The sequence below is a fragment of the Embiotoca jacksoni genome, unplaced genomic scaffold (assembly GCF_022577435.1).
Source record: "Embiotoca jacksoni isolate LCO1_2020_lvr unplaced genomic scaffold, fEmbJac1.0.p SCAF_131, whole genome shotgun sequence".
NCBI lineage: Eukaryota > Metazoa > Chordata > Actinopteri > Embiotocidae > Embiotoca > Embiotoca jacksoni.
This window is the reverse complement of record NW_027185265.1, coordinates 17,501-37,120: the sequence shown is the minus strand read 5'-3', so window position 1 is coordinate 37,120 and position 19,620 is coordinate 17,501. Positions and strand designations below refer to the sequence as shown.

Sequence of the window (19,620 nt, the reverse complement as noted above, 5' to 3'; positions counted from 1 at the left end):
GGTTAGGAGGCTAGGGTTAGGAGGTTAGGAGGTTAGGAGCTCGGGTTAGGAGCTCGGGAGCGGATGTTCCCTCAGAGCGCGCGGGCTTCTGGGTAATGTAAGGTGCAGGCGGCACAACACGCTGCAGGCTGCTGGTGGAAACAGCTTCCGCAGTCCGTCAGCTGGCGAGCTTCAACCGTCTTTCCGCGTCGCCGGTCGGCCCTGCTCCTCGTGCTGTCCCGCCGCAGTAGCAACCAGCGGAGCTGCTCGTGCGTGTTTGTTGAGCGACATGAGTCTGAACGAGCACTCTCTGCAGGCGCTGTCCTGGAGGAAGCTGTACCTGAGCCGAGCCAAGCTGAAGGCGTCCAGCCGGACATCCGCGCTGTTGTCGGGGTTTGCTATGGTAACATCGCTCCTGATCCTGCTGGCGGTCTTCGGTCGACTCGTCCGTCACGTGACAACCCTGACTTGTGTAAACTTGTGCTTCCTGTTTCCTTCCCAGGTGGCCATGGTAGAAGTGCAGCTGGACAACAGCTACCCGTACCCCCCCGCCCTGCTCATTGCCTTCAGCGCCTGCACCACGGTGCTGGTGGCCGTCCACCTGTTTGCTCTGATGGTCAGCACCTGCATCCTGCCCAACATAGAGGCCGTCAGCAACGTCCACAACCTCAACTCGGTGAAGGAGTCTCCACATGAGCGGATGCACCGGCACATAGAGCTGGCGTGGGCTTTTTCTACGGTCATCGGTACTTTGCTCTTCCTCGCTGAGGTGGTCCTACTCTGCTGGGTGAAGTTTCTGCCAGTAAAGCCCCTCAAATCCAGCAATAACACCATTTCATCTGGTGTGGCTGCTGCTATCACCTCCACCTCCATCATGGTGCCTTTTGGTTTAATCTTCATCGTCTTTGCGGTGCATTTCTACCGTTCCTTGGTCAGCCACAAGACTGACAGACAGTTTCAGGAGCTGGAGGAGCTGTCGAACCTCACCAGGCTGCAGAACGAGCTCGACAACAGAGGGGATTCTTCCATGTTGCATTCGCCGAGCTCCCATTTCCCATAGACACGACTCCACGGCGTCGCTCCAACACAGAAGACACCATGTTGGCTTCTCATTTTTTACAGGAATGAAGATGTATCTCACCCTTTGTTAGAATCTTTACTTTTGTGAAGAGTTGTATTTTTAGACGACACATTTGATCAACTGTGAACTCACAAATCTGCCATAACGCATGTAGCTTGACATCAGAACGTCTTAGCTGTGATAGTTGCCTGATGTCTGTCTGACGTTGTGGACATCCGAACATCTCTGGGACTCCTGTCTGTTGCCTGCTGCATTTATTCACATGTTTGTCAGTGAACACTGCGTTTGTTCATGCGTATTATCTTGTTGTGTTTTGTGAAGTATTTCCCCTCTGATTTAGGTGAACTAAAGTGATGCTGTTTGCGTTGACTGACTAAACTGCCAGAACTACAGTATTCCTAATCTGTTGGCTGTGGTGTTACAATAAACACTTTTTTTTTTCAAGTGGCATTCAAAGTTTTAAGAGTGTAGAAAGCAGTTTGATTCAAAAACTTATCTTTAATCTGAACTTTTCATGCAATCAATGACAGTTTTGCAAAAGTGACATTCAAAGTTCATGAGTAACTTATTACTTATACTTGATATATACAGGACCTGCTTTAACCAACCATCATCTTTATGATGTACAACGGCCCTTTTGGATGGTTTTGTTTGACTTGACACTGAAGGTTTGTTTGTGCCTATCTGATTCATTACTCATTCTGTATAATCATATTGTGACCTCTGGAGTGCTGGTGAATAATAGCTTCTTTATAAAGTCTGGGCACTACAGTTGTCTCACATGTTGCTTTCATCATTCATTCTCAAACTACACATCTAGAGCTTTTCAGCCAGTTTATTCATGTTTAACGAGCATTTTATTCCAAACAAGTTAGAGAAAGTGATCAGTCTGAGTAAAGAGTCCATGTTGGAGGAGGTAACAGTTGGAGATGCACTCAGGAGGGAAGTGAAGACGGCCCGATGCTGCTTTGTAATTAGAGATTGGGGCGTCGTTGTGAACAGGTCATCTTCCAGGCTGGTTGTTGCAACTAGTATTTTCCAAAAAAATAATAAACAGAAGACAGCATTATAGGTTTCTCTTGAATAATAAAGTGTGGCTGCTGTATCAGGTAACTTTTACAAGCAGTGTGAGAATACAGCATACAGAGAATAGAGTCCCCATCAACAAGGACAGGAAAGAGGCCCAGCTCCAACCGCAAGATCTGCAGCGCTGCAGACGGAGCAGCAGCTTCGCCCCCCAGGCTGATCCTCACATACAACGTTTAATTACACTCATCACAACACTAGCAGATGGGATTACCATGTTACATGTTATCACTAGTGTTTTCAACTGTAGTGAAACACTGATGGATGTTGTGGTTTGCTCCTCGGACAAAGACCAATAATGTGGGTGAAAATATGAACAAATGGAACATGCTGAATACGAGTTGATCATTTATCTGTGATTGTAGTGCAGCTTTCAACTTACTGTTGATCCTCTGTTGTTGTTGTTTACTGATCAAGGCAAGCGGATTCAGCTTCCCTTAAAACCAACTGCATATCAACCAGGTGCACCTTGAAAAAGAAGATAATCACATGTTTTAATCCATAATATTGCACTAGAAAAGGGCTTTGTTGTCCATGCTTATTTGATTGTGTCATGTAAGTGGTGCAAAAATCAAGTGATTGAATGAGATGTCTGTAATAGCCATTGACAATGTCATACCTTTGGAATTGGATACTTGGCTGGTGTTGGTGCTTCATCCCTCCCAAAATCAGACAGGGTGCCGCATTTTGCTCCTCCATCCACCCAGAAGCCTTCATAAAGCTGCCCTTTGTCACAATAGTAGAACTTTCCATGACCACTCTTCTTGCCATCTCGCCAGCTGCCTTCATACCAGTTTTCGTTTGCTACAACGGTTGTTGAAAAGTCACATTATACATTTCTCTACCATTGAAAAGCATCCAAACAGCAATCTATTATTGATTGAGAGGATTGTGAAGCAAATTTCTCTTACAAAACCGAATGATTCCCTGTCCATGATTCTTATCCTTCATCCACTCTCCCTCGTAGATGTCTCCGTTCTCATAATACATCCTTCCCCAGCCACTCCGTTGGTCCTCCCTCCACTCACCCTCATAAACTGATGAGTTATTGTAAAAGTACGTCCCATACCCCTGAACAGAATAATGAACAGACTGAACGTTACTTTTCCACTTTTCTTTACAGGGGTCCACACATGTGACGAGAAAGAATTTAATAACAGACAACAAATCAAAGATAGAGAAAAAGGTTTTATATGGAAGCATATTTGAAGTGTTACACTGCATGTAAAACATGATGTCCAATACATACGTGCTTCTTTCCATCCTCCCATGTACCGCAGTACTTCCGTGCATACTCCTTTGATTTGGGGATGAGCACACTGTAGGTACCATCTCCATCCTGTTTTCCAGATTTCCACTCTCCACTATAAATGGCACCAGACTTCTTCCAAATGTGAGTTCCCTTGCCTTGAAATAAAAATGCATGAGCAAACATTTCAGCTATAGCATAACCACAAACTTGTTAGAGGCGGGTAACACCTGAACAACATCTCACCATGCTTCTTGTTGTCCTGCCACTCGCCAGTGTAAGCATTTCCACTGTCTGAGAATACAGTGTGCCGCAGTCCACGTTTCTGTGACTTAACATCCAACAACGTGGAGTGTGGCAGATTTGTTCTCGATGCTTTAAGAAAGGGCATGGCTGGGTCCTCTGAAACAAAAACCTACATGTAGGTTAGAATATCCCCCTCACACTGAACAACTAATTACAAAAGGAGAAAAACTCTTCCCTCAATGCAGGTCAAATTCAAGGACTCCCTCAATGATGCGACTTACTTCAACTCAGCCCGCTGTTAAACTCAGTCTCTTAAACTCGGTCTGTTAAACTCGGTCTGATGTTAAACTCACTCTGATGTTAAACCCGGTCTGATGTTAAACCCGGTCTGATGTTAAACCCGGTCTGATGTTAAACTCACTCTGATGTTAAACCCGGTCTGATGTTAAACTCACTCTGATGTTAAACTCACTCTGATGTTAAACCCGGTCTGATGTTAAACTCACTCTGATGTTAAACCCGGTCTGATGTTAAACCAGGTCTGATGTTAAACTCACTCTGATGTTAAACCCGGTCTGATGTTAAACTCACTCTGATGTTAAACCCGGTCTAATGTTAAACCCGGTCTAATGTTAAACCCGGTCTGATGTTAAACTCACTCTGATGTTAAACCCGGTCTGATGTTAAACCCGGTCTGATGTTAAACTCACTCTGATGTTAAACCCGGTCTGATGTTAAACCCGGTCTGATGTTAAACTCACTCTGATGTTAAACCCGGTCTGATGTTAAACCCGGTCTGATGTTAAACCCGGTCTGATGTTAAACTCACTCTGATGTTAAACCCGGTCTGATGTTAAACCCGGTCTGATGTTAAACTCACTCTGATGTTAAACCCGGTCTGATGTTAAACCCGGTCTGATGTTAAACCCGGTCTGATGTTAAACTCACTCTGATGTTAAACCCGGTCTGATGTTAAACTCACTCTGATGTTAAACCCGGTCTGATGTTAAACCCGGTCTGATGTTAAACTCACTCTGATGTTAAACCCGGTCTGATGTTAAACTCACTCTGATGTTAAACCCGGTCTGATGTTAAACTCACTCTGATGTTAAACCCGGTCTGATGTTAAACTCACTCTGATGTTAAACCCGGTCTGATGTTAAACTCACTCTGATGTTAAACCCGGTCTGATGTTAAACCCGGTCTGATGTTAAACCCGGTCTGATGTTAAACCCAGTCTGATGTTAAACTCACTCTGATGTTAAACCCGGTCTGATGTTAAACTCACTCTGATGTTAAACCCGGTCTGATGTTAAACTCACTCTGATGTTAAACCCGGTCTGATGTTAAACCCGGTCTGATGTTAAACCCGGTCTGATGTTAAACCCGGTCTGATGTTAAACTCACTCTGATGTTAAACCCGGTCTGATGTTAAACTCACTCTGATGTTAAACCCGGTCTGATGTTAAACCCGGTCTGATGTTAAACTCACTCTGATGTTAAACTCACTCTGATGTTAAACCCGGTCTGATGTTAAACCCGGTCTGATGTTAAACTCACTCTGATGTTAAACCCGGTCTGATGTTAAACCCGGTCTGATGTTAAACCCACTCTGATGTTAAACCCGGTCTGATGTTAAACCCGGTCTGATGTTAAACTCACTCTGATGTTAAACCCGGTCTGATGTTAAACCCGGTCTGATGTTAAACTCACTCTGATGTTAAACCCGGTCTGATGTTAAACCCGGTCTGATGTTAAACTCACTCTGATGTTAAACCCGGTCTGATGTTAAACCCGGTCTGATGTTAAACTCGTTACCAGGCGAGCAGCAGGATCTTCGCTCGGCTCGTCTGTAATGGAGGTTTATTTGCTGTATCCTAGCAACAGTAAGGTGAGCTGTGATTGGTGCTGATTACATTTAATTCAGACCCAGTTTAGAAATGACGCTTAAACACGTGTTTGCTCTCAGCTGACTCGTTTGTACTTATTTGCTGCAACTTGTTTGTTTACTGTTTGCGGGTTCAACAACGACGTTAGTGGGTTTTGATGTGCGCATGCGCCGTGCAGCACAGTTAAACAGCGTGCGAGTGGCCGAGCGGCAGTGAGGAGGAGGAGGAGGACCGACGGGAAGCTTCTTCATCAGCTGCTGCACCACGATGTCCAAACCGAAGCTCCAGACGGAGTGGGAGGAGATGGACGAGGAGTACCAGCAACTACAGGTGACACGAGCGGACCGGGCCTTCACCCGGTGCGGCCGGGAGCGGCTCCGGGAGCGGCTCCGGTAGCGGCTCCGGTAGCGGCTCCGGTTCTTTTCCTGTTCGCCATTCATTCTCAGCTCAGCTGTAACCGCAGCACCGAGCCGTTAAACGGTTCAAGCTGCGAACAGAACATGGAACATGTATGTGACATGTTACATGTTCTGTTCGCAGCTAGTGCTAGCTGCTAACATGGAACATGTATGTTCCATGTTCCATGTTTAGAACAGCGGGGTTAGCAGCTAGTGCTAGCTGCCTGTCTTCCTGGTGCTGTTGTGTTTAGCGGCTAACCAGCTGTTAACCTGGTTAGTTAACCTCGTTAACCTCCACTGTAACATGGTGACATTGATTCACGTGAACACCTGCTGACTGAGTTCACTGGAGCTCCTGAAGGCGGCTGTGGTTCTGTTTACTGACCTGGTTGAACTGGAGCCGTTGGTCGAGTTAGGTCGAGTTAGGTCGACTTAGATCGAGTTAGGTCGAGTTAGATCGAGTTGGATCGAGTTAGGTCGAGTTGGATCGAGTTGGATCGAGTTGGATCGAGTTAGATCGAGTTGGGTCGAGTTAGGTCGAGTTGGATCGAGTTAGGTCGAGTTAGGTCGAGTTGGATCGAGTTGGGTCGAGTTAGATCGAGTTGGGTCGAGTTGGATCGAGTTAGGTCGAGTTGGGTCGAGTTAGATCGAGTTAGGTCGAGTTGGATCGAGTTGGGTCGAGTTAGATCGAGTTGGGTCGACTTAGGTCGACTTAGGTCGAGTTAGGTCGAGTTGGATCGAGTTAGGTCGACTTAGATCGAGTTAGGTCGAGTTAGGTCGAGTTGGATCGAGTTGGGTCGAGTTAGATCGAGTTGGGTCGAGTTGGGTCGACTTAGGTCGAGTTAGATCGAGTTAGGTCGACTTAGGTCGAGTTGGGTCGACTTAGGTCGACTTAGGTCGAGTTGGGTCGACTTAGGTCGACTTAGGTCGAGTTGGGTCGACTTAGGTCGACTTAGGTCGAGTTAGGTCGACTTAGGTCGAGTTGGGTCGACTTAGATCGACTTAGGTCGAGTTGGGTCGACTTAGATCGACTTAGGTCGAGTTGGGTCGACTTAGATCGACTTAGGTCGAGTTGGGTCGACTTAGGTCGAGTTGGGTCGACTTAGGTCGACTTAGGTCGAGTTGGGTCGACTTAGGTCGACTTAGGTCGAGTTGGGTCGACTTAGATCGACTTAGGTCGAGTTAGGTCGACTTAAGTTGAGTTAGATCGAGTTAGATCACTTGAAACAACAAAGAGTAGCTTGACTGAGTAGGGACATGGAGGGACATGGAGAGACATGGAGAGACAGCTCTGAGGTCCTACAGAACCTGATATATACCTGATATAACTAATATGCCTGATATAACTAATATACCTGATATAACTAATATGCCTGATATAACTAATATACCTGATATAACTAATATCAGGTATCTCACCTGAGCAGAAATGGTCGTTGCGGTAATGAGGAGGATGTTAATGAGGAGGATGATAATGAGGATGTTGTTAATGAGGAGGATGATAATGAGGATGTTCATGAGGAGGATGATCATGAGGAGGATGTTCATAAGGAGGATGTTAATGAGGAGGATGTTCATGAGGATGATAATGAGGATGTTCATGAGGAGGATGATCATGAGGAGGATGTTCATAAGGAGGATGTTAATGAGGAGGATGTTCATAAGGAGGATGTTAATGAGGAGGATGTTCATGAGGATGATAATGAGGATGTTAATGAGGAGGATGTTGTTCATGAGGAGGATGATAACGAGGAGGATGTTAACGAGGAGGATGATCATGAGGAGGATGTTAATGAGGAGGATGTTCATGAGGATGATAATGAGGATGTTAATGAGGAGGATGTTGTTCATGAGGAGGATGATAACGAGGAGGATGATAACGAGGAGGATGTTAACGAGGAGGATGATCATGAGGAGGATGTTCATGAGGATGATAATGAGGAAGATGTTGTTAATGAGGAGGATGATAACGAGTTGCTAACCTCAGATCAGAGGATAATTGACAGACCAGTTGAGTCCTACTGAGCAGCTCCGGTGAACATCAGCTGATCTGGTCGACCAGTAGAAATGTGTGAAAAGGGAAGATTTGTTTCTCAGGAGGATCAAACAATGTTTCACTGAGAAGCGTTTCCACCTCCGTCCATGTTCTCCGTCCATGCTCTCCGTCCATGCTCTCCGTCCATGTTCTCCGTCCATGCTCTCCGTCCATGCTCTCCGTCCATGCTCTCCGTCCATGCTCTCCGTCCATGTTCTCGTCCTCCATTCAGAGGCTTCTTTTCTAAGTTTTGGTTGAGATTTTAATATAGTTTCACTCTTTCAAAGAAGTGTTTTCAACAAGTAACGCTGGTTCTAAACATCCTTCAGTTGTGCTTTGTGATTTTATTTGGGTACATTTGTGATTTGTATTTGTCTTTATTCTTGGAGGTCCAGTTTGGTTTTGTTGCTCCTCTGAGAGTCACATGACATTTCTAACCCAACTTCATGCATTTGTTTCATTTCTTAGGAAACTCACAAAGTATACAGACAGAAGTTAGAGGAGCTCACTAATCTGCAGACGACATGCAGCAGCGCCATCAGTAAACAGAGGAAATGCCTAAAAGACCTCCGGCAGAGTTTGACCAGGTAAGTAAAGCTCACGATTACAGAAATCATGTCGATGGATTTCTACGACCAAACTCAACAGTTCGGCTGTTTTCTGGTACATTTCAGAATAAAAGCTGTTTTCTGGTACATTTCAGAATAAAAGCTCCTCCAACACAGGAAGGACTGATTGTTCTCATCACTCTCAATATTTTAAATTGATAAATATATCACGTTGTTGAGAGTTGATGTATTCCTCCTTCTGATGTGTGTTTTTCCGTTTGTCTTTCCAGGTGTTCACAAGCATGTGATGAGAAAGACTTGAAGCTGCTAACGGACATCAAAACGCAGATCAAAGACAAAGAAAATGTTTTCTTTGATATGGAAGCGTATTTGCCGAAGAAGAATGGGTGAGAACTTATTTTCTATGTTAAAGCTGATATCAGTCATGGTGAGACTGGCTGTAACATTAAAACCATAAAAGCTCTGCAGCCTCTTCCTCACCGAGATGTTGTGCTCTGTTCAGACTGTACCTGAATCTGGTCCTCGGCAACGTCAACGTCACGCTTCTCAGCAACCAGGCAAAGTATGTGGAGCCTTTTGGAAAACTTAAAAATGTCGTTTTCAACTGTTGTGTGTTGCTGTCAGTTTCACTTCTTCTTCTGTTTACACAGATTTGCCTACAAAGACGAGTATGAGAAGTTTAAGCTTTATATGACGATAATCCTGATGTTTGGAGCAATAACCTGCCTCTTCTTCCTAAATTATCGGTAAGACCACGTCTTCCCCTGAAGCCTGGTTATTATTCTGGTTATTATTGGTGTTGATGCTGGGATGAATTGATTATTTTGGTGTGTCGGCCTTGTTCAGAGTCACTGATGAGATCTTCAACTTCTTGCTGGTGTGGTACTACTGCACACTGACCATAAGGGAAAGCATCCTCATGAGCAACGGCTCCAGGTAGGTTGGAAACATCACAGAATTTATTCTGAAGAATAGATTTTTTTTAAATTCAATTGAACACAGGATTTCTGATTTTATTTTGAAAGTGTGGTCATTTAGCAGGATGTAAATACTTCATGTTCTCTTCAGGATCAAAGGCTGGTGGGTGTCTCACCATTACGTGTCCACCTTCCTGTCAGGCGTTATGCTTACCTGGTGAGACGTTGTCTTCCATTTCATGTTGATTCAGCATCATGTATGAACTTTATGTACGAGTTAATAAAAGCTGCATTATTATTCAGTTTTGAACTTTGTCTTTCTACAGGCCAGAGGGAGCCATGTACCAGATGTTCAGGAGCCAGTTCCTGGCGTTCTCCATCTATCAGAGTAAGAATATATTCAGTCCACCTGCAGCAGCATGTGTGTCTTTATTACCTTCTGTACGTTTCTGGATGCAGATTCTCTGATGTTGCTTCCATTTAAATTCAGACTGGTTCTTTCAGACCGTTCCTCCGTTAGCACGGTGCTTTATCCTCACAAAGCAGCAGGAACTTTTTCCCTTAACTTAATGTGTTGTAAACAAAAAATAGAGCCAGAAAATATTCACATTTAAGAAGCTTTAATTAGAGAATTTCTGCATTAATTAATTGACTGAATTAAATGACTTTAACAATGAATTAATTATCACAGTAGTTGTCTTACAGCAGCTGTAGAAGATAAGAGAATTATTCATACAGCTGTATGTTGTGTTGTTATACATACTGCAATATGCTTTCTATTTAGTCAAATAAGTTCCTGTATGCAGGAATGCGACTAACTAAGGATTATTTTTATGATTTATTAATTTACCACAGTCCACAGAAACATCTTAAAATTTAATATTTTGTCTGAGCAACAGTCCAAAAATCAAAGGTGTTCAGTTTAGAGTGAAAAGACAGAAACTAAAGCAGCAGATCATCTGATTGGAGAAACTTCAACCTCTGAATGTTTGTGCTGAAATTATTAATCAATCATGAAAATACTTGTATATAAACTTTCTGTCAAAGCTAATGGAATTGTCTCCATCATCTCAGCTCAGTCTGAATGTTTTCCATGTTTCTTTTTGAGGAAATAAGAGGTTAATCATTGCCTACATTTGAGTTTAAGGTTTTAAATCTGGGTTTTTACCAACAATACAAAGAGATGAAAGAACCCACCTCATAAGTAAAACATGCAAACAGAAAGGTGCTGAATGTAAAAACAGCAAATCGTAGAAACATGTTCGTTCGTCTGCCTCCATGATGAAAACATGACAAACTGCTTTCAGCTTCAGTATGAAAAATGTTCAGCTCTTTATTGTGGAGTCCACAACGCTGAATTGGAGGAACATCCGATGTTCCCGTGTTCTCGTGTCAGATGCGGTCGTACTGCGACGCCACGCTGTGATCGCACACCGCCGGAGAGCAGCTCACGACCACAACACTCAAATGTTCTTTCAAATCACTTCACGTCAGTTAAATCAGCATTTTCCAAAAGACGGTTTCTTCCAACAACCGTGCAGTTGCAGGCGTTTCATTTAATTCCAGTGTGAACATGTAAGAGTTAACAGGAAGTAAACACATCAACTCCCTCTTCAAATGAATGAATGTGAACGTGTTGAAAGAGTCACCATCGAGTCAAATGTTTAAAAACAGAAAATCGTTGCAAATCCAGCTAAAACTGAGATAATTTGTCTCTTTTCTGTTTTGAGACCAAAATGACCCAGTTTCTGTTTTTAAAAGCGTCATGACGATCTGCTGCTGACGTTTTATTCTGTCTTCCATTTTATGGATTGGAACTTGTGATAAGCTGTCAGTCGGTGTTACGGAGTGAAACAATCCCAATGTTGGTATATTGGCCTTTATTCTTTTTATTTATTACTGGCATTATCCCGAGCATCTTTTTCTGCGTTACATTTTGTGGACTAAAGTTTTCCTATTCGACAACTAATATGCCGATATTGATATTTCTGTGAGGAGCCAGTATTGACCAATAAAATCCCTCGACCCATAAATCCCTCCGACTCTGATGTGTAGAGTTCAACCGGGTTTTTCCATCTCTACAAAATACTGAAATGATACAGAGACTGAATGACGGCATGTTTGCTTTTTTTTTTTTCTCCAAGAAACACTGATGGGAAGCAGCAATTTCTGAAAATGTTTAAATGCATGTCTGTAAAAGGCTGATATCTGCTGATATAATTGTATAATCGATTGATATAATCAGTTGTTCTTTACTTTTTCTACTAAGGGTGCACAATATTGGACTTTTAGCTGATATTTATGACACTGTGCAGACATAAATTACAAAGCTTTTCAAAATGTACACATTCAGAAAACCACTTCAGCTGAGGTTCTGTAAAACATGCCGTTTTTATGTAACATTTTCTTTTTAGTCATTTTAGCGTCTATTGGATGTTCAGACCAACATTTCATTTCAGTTTTAAAGTCTTTATCGTCCGATAGTGATGCTGAGCCGATGTTATCTTGCATCCCTACTTTTTACTAAATATAGTTGAAGACTTTTTCTACTTTGTGGCATTTTCTCTAGATTACTGAAGTTCAACTGATCTGTTCGTCCTCTTTGCAGTCATTGACAGTGATGTGCTGCAGTCTTTTATTTTGTGCGATCCCGTCCTGCAGGCTTCGTCCAGTTCCTCCAGTACTACTACCAGAGCGGCTGCTTGTACCGGCTACGAGCTCTGGGAGAGAGAAATCAGCTGGACCTCACAGTGGGTGAGTTGGAAGCTATTTTTGGTGGCAGTCATTTCAATCGTTTGAACTCTTGAGCCATCTGTGAGTGAAATAGAGTAAAGGTGAGAGAACATGTGCTGGGACACGTCGGAGTAACTGGAACGAGGCCTCCATGAATTTGTTCTCTTATTGTTGTGCAGAAACAACTTGTGTTGAGTGTTGCTGCTCTTCTGTGTCTTGCAGAAGGATTTCAGTCCTGGATGTGGAGAGGACTCACTTTTCTTTTGCCTTTCCTCTTTTTTGGCCACGTAAGTCCAACTTTTCTTATTCCAACTAATCTTATTCAAGTATTTTAAAAGCAGGAAGACATTGCGTAAGATCATGCAACAGACCCATTTTAGATTAGCATTTGTTATTTGACCTGTATTGGGTGCATTAAAACAGGAGGAAGGTGGATGGAACCTTTGCAAACTTTGCTCGTATGCAGCGACGTTGGAAAGATAAAGCTCCTCTTTCTCCACAGTTCTGGCAGCTGTACAACTCGGTGACCCTGTTTCGTTTGGCAGGACATGAGGACTGTAAGGAGTGGCAGGTAGGCTCACGTCGGCACATCCATCGCTTGAATGTCAAGAGACCGCCGGGAGCCGAGTTAGAAATGGCCTCGGTTGAGGAGGAGCATGTTTACAAGTCTTGTGTTGAAAATCACTATTATTTTGCACGTCTTTAAGGAAGCAGCGTTCCTGTAACTTCACATGGGGTCATATTCAGGGCTGCTAGTAAAGGGAACGTGTTGAAGACCCGTTTGTCAACGAGTGCATCCTTGTTTCTTAAAGGCGGCCTCGTAACGAGCTTCATTTACTCATGAGAAAGGAAGTGTGTCCATGTTTTGCACAGATAGCTTTTGTTATTTGAAGCAATTTCTACAGGATACTCTTCGGTTCAGAAGTGGAAAGTTGATCTGTATTCAGACGCATGCAGCAGATATCATCGTGTTTATAAGATTACGTCTTTCTTCTTTCAGGTATTCATGCTGGCGCTAACGTTTCTCATCCTCTTCCTGGGAAATTTTCTCACCACATTAAAAGTCGTCAACCAAAAAATTCAGAAAAACCCTGAAACGGTGCAAAAAACTGACTGAGAACAACGTCGGCGAGACGTCTCGGATCCTCTCAAACTAACAGTAATCTTAAAGCAGCGTCACAATCGCTGGATGGACTGAACATCTGAGAGAAGTTCCTCTTTCTCCGGCTTCAGCAGCGTCCACGCAGTCTGTGGCAACACGTGCTTTAGCTTTCTGCTCAGCGGTGCTCAGACGGAGGACTTCATCTTCATCTTCATCTTCATCTGTATAGAAAACATGTGACCGAGTTTGTGTGGGTGCATGAATCTGTCCGACGGCCTTCTGTTCAAATCATATGCAACTAAAAGAGAGCAGCTCCATCCATTGAACAGAAAGTAGTCGACAACCGAACGTCTGTCGTGTGCGTACTTCATGCCTCTGAAGTAGTCGTAGTCCAACTGGCTCCAACAAAACTTCTTCATGCTCGGTTTGACTCTGCCAATAATTCCTTCAACTTTTGATGTCTATTTTTCAGCGATTCCACTTCAAACCCTGTTTTTACCAGACTTATGTTCTTGGAAATGACAAACGCTGATCCATAACTTTAAAAACATAAAACTAACACTCGGTTGTCCAAAATGACCTTCAGTTTCAGAACGAAGAGTCGGAGGCTCGGTTTGGTTTGAAAGAGTCGGACGGAACGAACGCCGCTACAGAAGTCATAACTGTTTTAAACTCTGATGCCTAAAATGCATAAAAACAACACGGAGGATTAAAGGAGCTCTTCATGTCCGATCCTCCCCGACAACTTCCACTTTCTGTTCTCGTCAACACAATATCATGTTTCACAGATGGTCTAAATTTCCTGCTGAAGGAAGAGTTTTGAGAAAATTGAGCATTTCATCCCATATTTTGTAATATATTGTGACCATGTGGTGCTTCAGAAATGTGTTATGATCAAATGCTGCTATTGGCGCTACTGCAGGACGATGCTACAGAGTGATGACAACAATGTACTGAATACACTTTTTTGTCATTCCCTATTAATTAATTTATGATCAAATCTTTCACTGGTTCACTGCAGTTTTTCTGGTCCGTTTCATGCTGGTTTGAAGGAATTGCACACTTTTAGGGGATTTTCTTTTTTTTCCCCAGTGTTGAGTTTCCACTGCCTTATTGTCTCCTCACAAAAGAAAAAATGTCCAGCTCCTTTTATTTTGAAAACGGTAGCATTACACCTGTGTTATAACCTGCAACGTTTAATCATGTTGAGAACCACAGCGTTTGTGCATCACGTTTTATTGGAGGAGAATTGAAGCGCGTTGTTAAAGACCAAAATGTTCCATTGGAAGCGAGAGCTGCCTGAATGCACAAACCCACCTGATTTCCTCATGTTTAAGATGCCGCCGTGCGTTTCTGTTCATTCCAAGACCGTAACGGGTGCCTGAGTTTGATCAGTAACGAGAGGCTGCTGACAGTTTCTCAATCTGTGTACATTGTTGTAAAAAATATTACTAATTAAACACCTAATTAAAAACAACAGACGTGTTTCTTGTGCAGAGAAAGAACCTTTATTTGTTGCCATGTTTGCAACTTCTGTCTGCTGAGGAGCCTAAATAAACACAATATACATATATTCCTGTTTTCCACCTCTAGTGGGCGCTGTTGGGGAAGCTAAGAGCCCCACTTCAGCTGACGGTAAACTAACCTCAGATTTTTCTTTTCAGACTGTTTAAGCTACAAAACTATTACATATTGAATTTCAGGAGCTATTTCATCTTATAATTTCTTGTCACTGGCAGATTTAAACCTCCAAAAATTCCCAGAAAAAAACATGCTGACAATACAAGAACTAACTAGTCAAATTCTTTAAATAAATATGTTTCAGTAAAAACACTTTGGTGTAAGTTCAAACAATACAAAGAAAATATATAAAGATAAAAAAAAGAGGGGGTGTTTCAGGATTTATACCTCTTCAGACAATTTCCACGTTGCAACTTGCAGAATTGTCTTTCCTGTTGCGTCATTAGTCTTTTTGTTGGAACGGTACCTGGAGACGTGCTGATGACTCGCTGGGCCACAGAACTTCCAGGCAATCTTTTCTGAACCAGTGGTCATACAGCTGTTTCCACATCTGTGTACAGGACACTGAGCATATGTGGTATCTTTATCGTCCAACCGCTCTCAATATGAAAAATGATCACCAACAGCACTGCCTGCAGCAGAGAGAGTGGGGGGGGGCTCTGTCCTTTAATCCTTACAAGACCACACATTTCTTCCTCCTCTGGTTGTTCCTCTGCTTTCGATTGAAGGCCAGAGTTCTTTTTGTTGCCTCTCTGAAAATGTCTTCCACGTTCTCCTGATACTTGGCCGAACACTCGAGGTAGAGCTCTGCGTTCATCTGCTGCCGGGTCTCCTCACCCTGGAAACACCAAGAATTAGACTAAGACTGCACTGATAAACACAATAAGTAGAGAAAAATTCACTTTTGGAGAAGATTTGTTCTTGTTAATAGAGATAAATGAGGTCATAGGTTGTGATGAAGGCGCTTCCTCTTTCATACTGCAGTTTACATCCTGCAACCTCAATCTGAAGGCTTCTTTTGGAAGGTCAGTAAGTGGATGCACACTTCTTTTGTTCTTACCTGTATGTAAGTGATGGGAGCCAGATTTATAGCCTTCAGCTTCCTCGCACACTCTTTATCCTTCCTGAGGTCAGTCTTGCAGCCAATCAGAATGATGGGCATGTCCCGACAGAAGTGCTTCACCTCCGGGTACCACTGGGGAAACAAAATTCAACTTTAAGAGTCGAATTCATTGTGTTTTTGTCCTTTTTAATGACACTTTGCTGCTGTGCAGGTTTAACTGTTTGACAGTGTTTGTAAGCAGCACTGAACCCTCCGACATGATGGGATCAAAGTCCACGTCGAAGGCTGACTTAATCAGATAAAAGAAAGCAGCCAACACCAACATAGACTTCATCAATCATTTACAAGCTGGAAAGCAAACCTGAAAGTCCGGTTAAACAGTGACAATCTTGTTTTTGTACCTGCATGTGTAACTAGAGGTGATTACCTTTATCAGGACATTCTCAAAGCTGGTGGGGTTGGTGACATCAAAGCAGACTAAAATCAGATTGGCCTCTTGGTATGAGAGCGGCCTCAGTCGGTCGTAGTCATCCTGTCCTGAACCAACAAAGGCATCAAATATTTATTTACTGATGAATGTAAAAGTGTACACCAAACACAAACCCTGTGTAACAGAACAGCAGTGCTAAACACAACCTCTTCTGCTTTTGAATATAACGTTATGATGTATGTTGCATAGCTAAAGTGTCGATATAGAAAACCACATCCTGGCTTCAGCTTCCTCCTCCGCTGGTGGAGTTCTGCTGCAAACATGCACAAGATAAGTCGCCAACACAGACAGTCGTGTCTTTTCCTGAAAATGAAATGGCTTTTTTAAAGTATTATTAGAAACATCTGCGTGTTTTTTTTTGCAGGCTTAAACACAGCTGTGTGGACCAAGTTGTCGGTGTGGAGTTTAGCTGGGGAACTTTTCAACTCCACACAATTCAAATCAGCAGCATCAATACGAAGCTGTAATGTTTTATGTGCTGAACACGTTGTCTAATTGTGTTTATACTGGTATCTGAGTTTAACACACCAGTACGGAAAAAATACAATTAGAAAATCTAATTTACTGGTATTTAATCAAAGACCCCAAAGACAGAATGTCCAAAGTGTTTTCTCTCAGTATACATGAGACTTTCTAACAGATCTCTGCTTTGATCTGATCTGTGGTAAACGAATAATACTCAAATATTTGTCTGACTGAAATATTAATCCATGGCTAAAATAAAAATGCAGTAATTTAGCTGTTTGAAATCATGGTGAACATATAAAGTTAGTTCAAATACACGTTCAGCACGGCATTAAACCAGAAGGAATACGGGATTTGACTTCATTTAAGTTTTTGTAAAAGTAAAATACGTCTCTTTAACAAAATTTGTTTGAAATCATGGTCAGTCTTTTAAAGGACATTAGATGGTGGTGGTGGGGGGGGGGGGGGGGGGGTGGAAGTTGTTTTTTTTTTTTACTTGATTTATGTGTGTGTGGTTTTTACTTGCATGAAGGAAAACTAATTCCTTGCTCAAATCTTGCCTCTAAAGTTGATTCCATAACAACTTGTGATTATTCCTGAATTAGTTCCTGAAAGATGATGATGATGATGATGATGATGATGATGCTCTGACATGAATATCGACCTTCACCATTTCCTCAGTGTCAGAACAACCAGATGAAGACTGAATTCATGCAGTGGCAGGTTGCTCGAACTTTTAAAATCTTAACAACTTTTAACCTACAGAGTGGCTTCCCTCCTGCTGACCTCAGGTCAGGATCTGTTCCTCTTATATATCCAACGACTTTTCACATCATGTGAAATGTTTTGTGCTGAAATCATAGATGTTCAACATGGAGGTGACGACGGATGTTTCTGTCTTACCAGCGGTGTCATACAGGTTGAGCTTTATCTCTTTTCCTCCAAGAGAGATAGTGGTGACATATTTTTCAAACACTGATGGCGCATATTTCTGTTTTGGACACACAAAAGAAATATTTTAATTTTATAATATTCCTTCATATAGAAAATTTCTACCAATTTATAGTTACATAGATTTAATCATGAATCCTGTAACATTATCAAATGCAGCTTTTTTTCTTTTTACAATAGTGAATACAATGATAAAAGAATCTGTTATGGTCAGAAATCATGTATGTATTAATAAATTATCACACACTATTGAGGACTGTGGTAAGTGACATATGAGCTCCTCTTACCTCTGGAAAATCACCTTTGGCATAAACCATCAGAAGAGATGTTTTCCCGCAGCCTCCATCTCCCACAATCACAATCTTCAGTTCTTCTCCCTTGGTTTGAGTCATTTCGCCTCCTCACAGTCAGACAGGTGGACGAAGAGTCTCCCTCCAGATTTAAGTTAAATTCATGGCAAAGCCAGCTGAATCTATATCTGGATGATTGACAGTGTCAGTAGAGGAACAGGCAGGCTTCATGTGTCACCAGGTAGCTCTCTCTGTTTGCCACTTCCTGTTCCTGTCACTCTGACCCCAAACACACCCTCCTCCCCCACCTTCACTTCACTAATGCTGCCTCTCTACTTCCTGTGTTCACTGCATGTGGTGGCGTTTCTCTTTCTGTGGGCGGGAACTCAGTCGGAAGCTCCGCCTCCAGTGACCAGGAGGGTGTGTGTGTGGTGGGAGAGAGATAACTACAGATAGATGAATAATAATCAATAGATTCTCATCTCAGTCTGGTGATTGATTTATTGTTTACATCTAACTGGTGATTGATTTATCGTTTACATCTAACTAATGATTGATTTATTGTTTACATCTAACTGGTGATTGATGTATTGTTTACATCTAAGTGGTGATTGATTTATTGTTTACATCTAACTAATGATTGATTTATTGTTTACATCTAACTGGTGATTGATGTATTGTTTACATCTAAGTGGTGATTGATTTATTGTTTACATCTAACTGGTGATTGATTTATTGTTTACATCTAAGTGGTGATTGATGTATTGTTTACATCTAACTAATGATTGATTTATTGTTTACATCTAACTGGTGATTGATTTATTGTTTACATCTAACTAATGATTGGTTTATTGTTTACATCTAACTGGTGATTGATTTATTGTTTACATCTAACTGGTGATTGATTTATTGTTTACATCTAACTGGTGATTGATTTATTGTTTACATCTAAGTGGTGATTGATTTATTGTTTACATCTAACTAATGATTGGTTTATTGTTTACATCTAACTGGTGATTGATTTATTGTTTACATCTAACTGGTGATTGATTTATTGTTTACATCTAACTGGTGATTGATTTATTGTTTACATCTAAGTGGTGATTGATGTATTGTTTACATCTAACTGGTGATTGATTTATTGTTTACATCTAAGTGGTGATTGATGTATTGTTTACATCTAACTAATGATTGATTTATTGTTTACATCTAACTGGTGATTGATTTATTGTTTACATCTAACTGGTGATTGATTTATTGTTTACATCTAACTGGTGATTGATTTATTGTTTACATCTAACTAATGATTGATTTATCGTTTACATCTAAGTGGTGATTGATTTATTGTTTACATCTAACTGGTGATTGATGTATTGTTTACATCTAAGTGGTGATTGATTTATCGTTTACATCTAACTGGTGATTGATTTATCGTTTACATCTAACTGGTGATTGATTTATTGTTTACATCTAACTAATGATTGATTTATCGTTTACATCTAAGTGGTGATTGATTTATTGTTTACATCTAAGTGGTGATTGATTTATCGTTTACA

At 41.8% G+C, this 19,620-nt stretch overlaps 4 protein-coding genes across 10 annotated transcripts in view; 2 read left to right on the top strand and 2 right to left on the bottom strand.

Moving 5' to 3' along the window:
- Positions 1 to 57: 57 nt before the first annotated feature.
- On the top strand, positions 58 to 1,504 carry orai1b (ORAI calcium release-activated calcium modulator 1b). Its single transcript, XM_069147145.1, has 2 exons — positions 58 to 382; positions 482 to 1,504. Exons 1-2 carry the CDS (start codon positions 269 to 271, stop codon positions 1,037 to 1,039), a joined length of 672 nt encoding a protein of 223 aa, XP_069003246.1. The 5' UTR covers positions 58 to 268; the 3' UTR covers positions 1,040 to 1,504.
- Positions 1,505 to 1,914: 410 nt separating this feature from the next.
- morn3 (MORN repeat containing 3) lies at positions 1,915 to 6,332 on the bottom strand. 6 transcript variants are annotated; one of them, XM_069147151.1, is made up of 7 exons: positions 6,314 to 6,332; positions 3,642 to 3,797; positions 3,396 to 3,553; positions 3,058 to 3,217; positions 2,766 to 2,950; positions 2,529 to 2,614; positions 1,915 to 2,088 (listed from the first exon to the last, which is right to left on the bottom strand). In XM_069147151.1, exons 2-6 carry the CDS (start codon positions 3,784 to 3,786, stop codon positions 2,552 to 2,554), a joined length of 711 nt encoding a protein of 236 aa, XP_069003252.1. In that variant the 5' UTR covers positions 3,787 to 3,797; positions 6,314 to 6,332; the 3' UTR covers positions 1,915 to 2,088; positions 2,529 to 2,551. The 6 variants fall into 6 exon arrangements, with proteins under 6 accessions (XP_069003252.1, XP_069003249.1, XP_069003248.1 ...); XM_069147148.1 differs by lacking the exon at positions 6,314 to 6,332 and adding an exon at positions 5,460 to 5,536; XM_069147147.1 differs by lacking the exon at positions 6,314 to 6,332 and adding an exon at positions 3,923 to 5,123 and having other exon boundaries at positions 3,642 to 3,810.
- tmem120b (transmembrane protein 120B) lies at positions 5,659 to 14,756 on the top strand. Of its 2 annotated transcripts, none has more exons than XM_069147144.1 (12): positions 5,659 to 5,860; positions 8,432 to 8,550; positions 8,802 to 8,918; positions 9,035 to 9,094; positions 9,183 to 9,278; positions 9,379 to 9,468; positions 9,601 to 9,666; positions 9,776 to 9,837; positions 12,111 to 12,203; positions 12,405 to 12,469; positions 12,685 to 12,753; positions 13,183 to 14,756. In XM_069147144.1, exons 1-12 carry the CDS (start codon positions 5,798 to 5,800, stop codon positions 13,297 to 13,299), a joined length of 1,017 nt encoding a protein of 338 aa, XP_069003245.1. In that variant the 5' UTR covers positions 5,659 to 5,797; the 3' UTR covers positions 13,300 to 14,756. The 2 variants fall into 2 exon arrangements, with proteins under 2 accessions (XP_069003245.1, XP_069003244.1); XM_069147143.1 differs by having other exon boundaries at positions 12,081 to 12,203.
- rhof (ras homolog family member F) overlaps positions 14,757 to 19,620 on the bottom strand; it is a 7,754-nt gene continuing 2,890 nt past the window's right edge. The window contains exons 1-5 of the mRNA XM_069147153.1: positions 18,062 to 19,620; positions 17,727 to 17,814; positions 16,296 to 16,405; positions 15,866 to 16,000; positions 14,757 to 15,643 (exon numbers count right to left, since the gene is read on the bottom strand). The exon at positions 18,062 to 19,620 is cut by the window's right edge and continues 2,890 nt beyond it. Of these exons, the coding sequence (XP_069003254.1) occupies positions 15,479 to 15,643; positions 15,866 to 16,000; positions 16,296 to 16,405; positions 17,727 to 17,814; positions 18,062 to 18,166 (603 nt within the window). The 5' untranslated portion in view covers positions 18,167 to 19,620 and the 3' untranslated portion in view covers positions 14,757 to 15,478. The remainder of the gene's footprint in view (positions 15,644 to 15,865; positions 16,001 to 16,295; positions 16,406 to 17,726; positions 17,815 to 18,061) is intronic.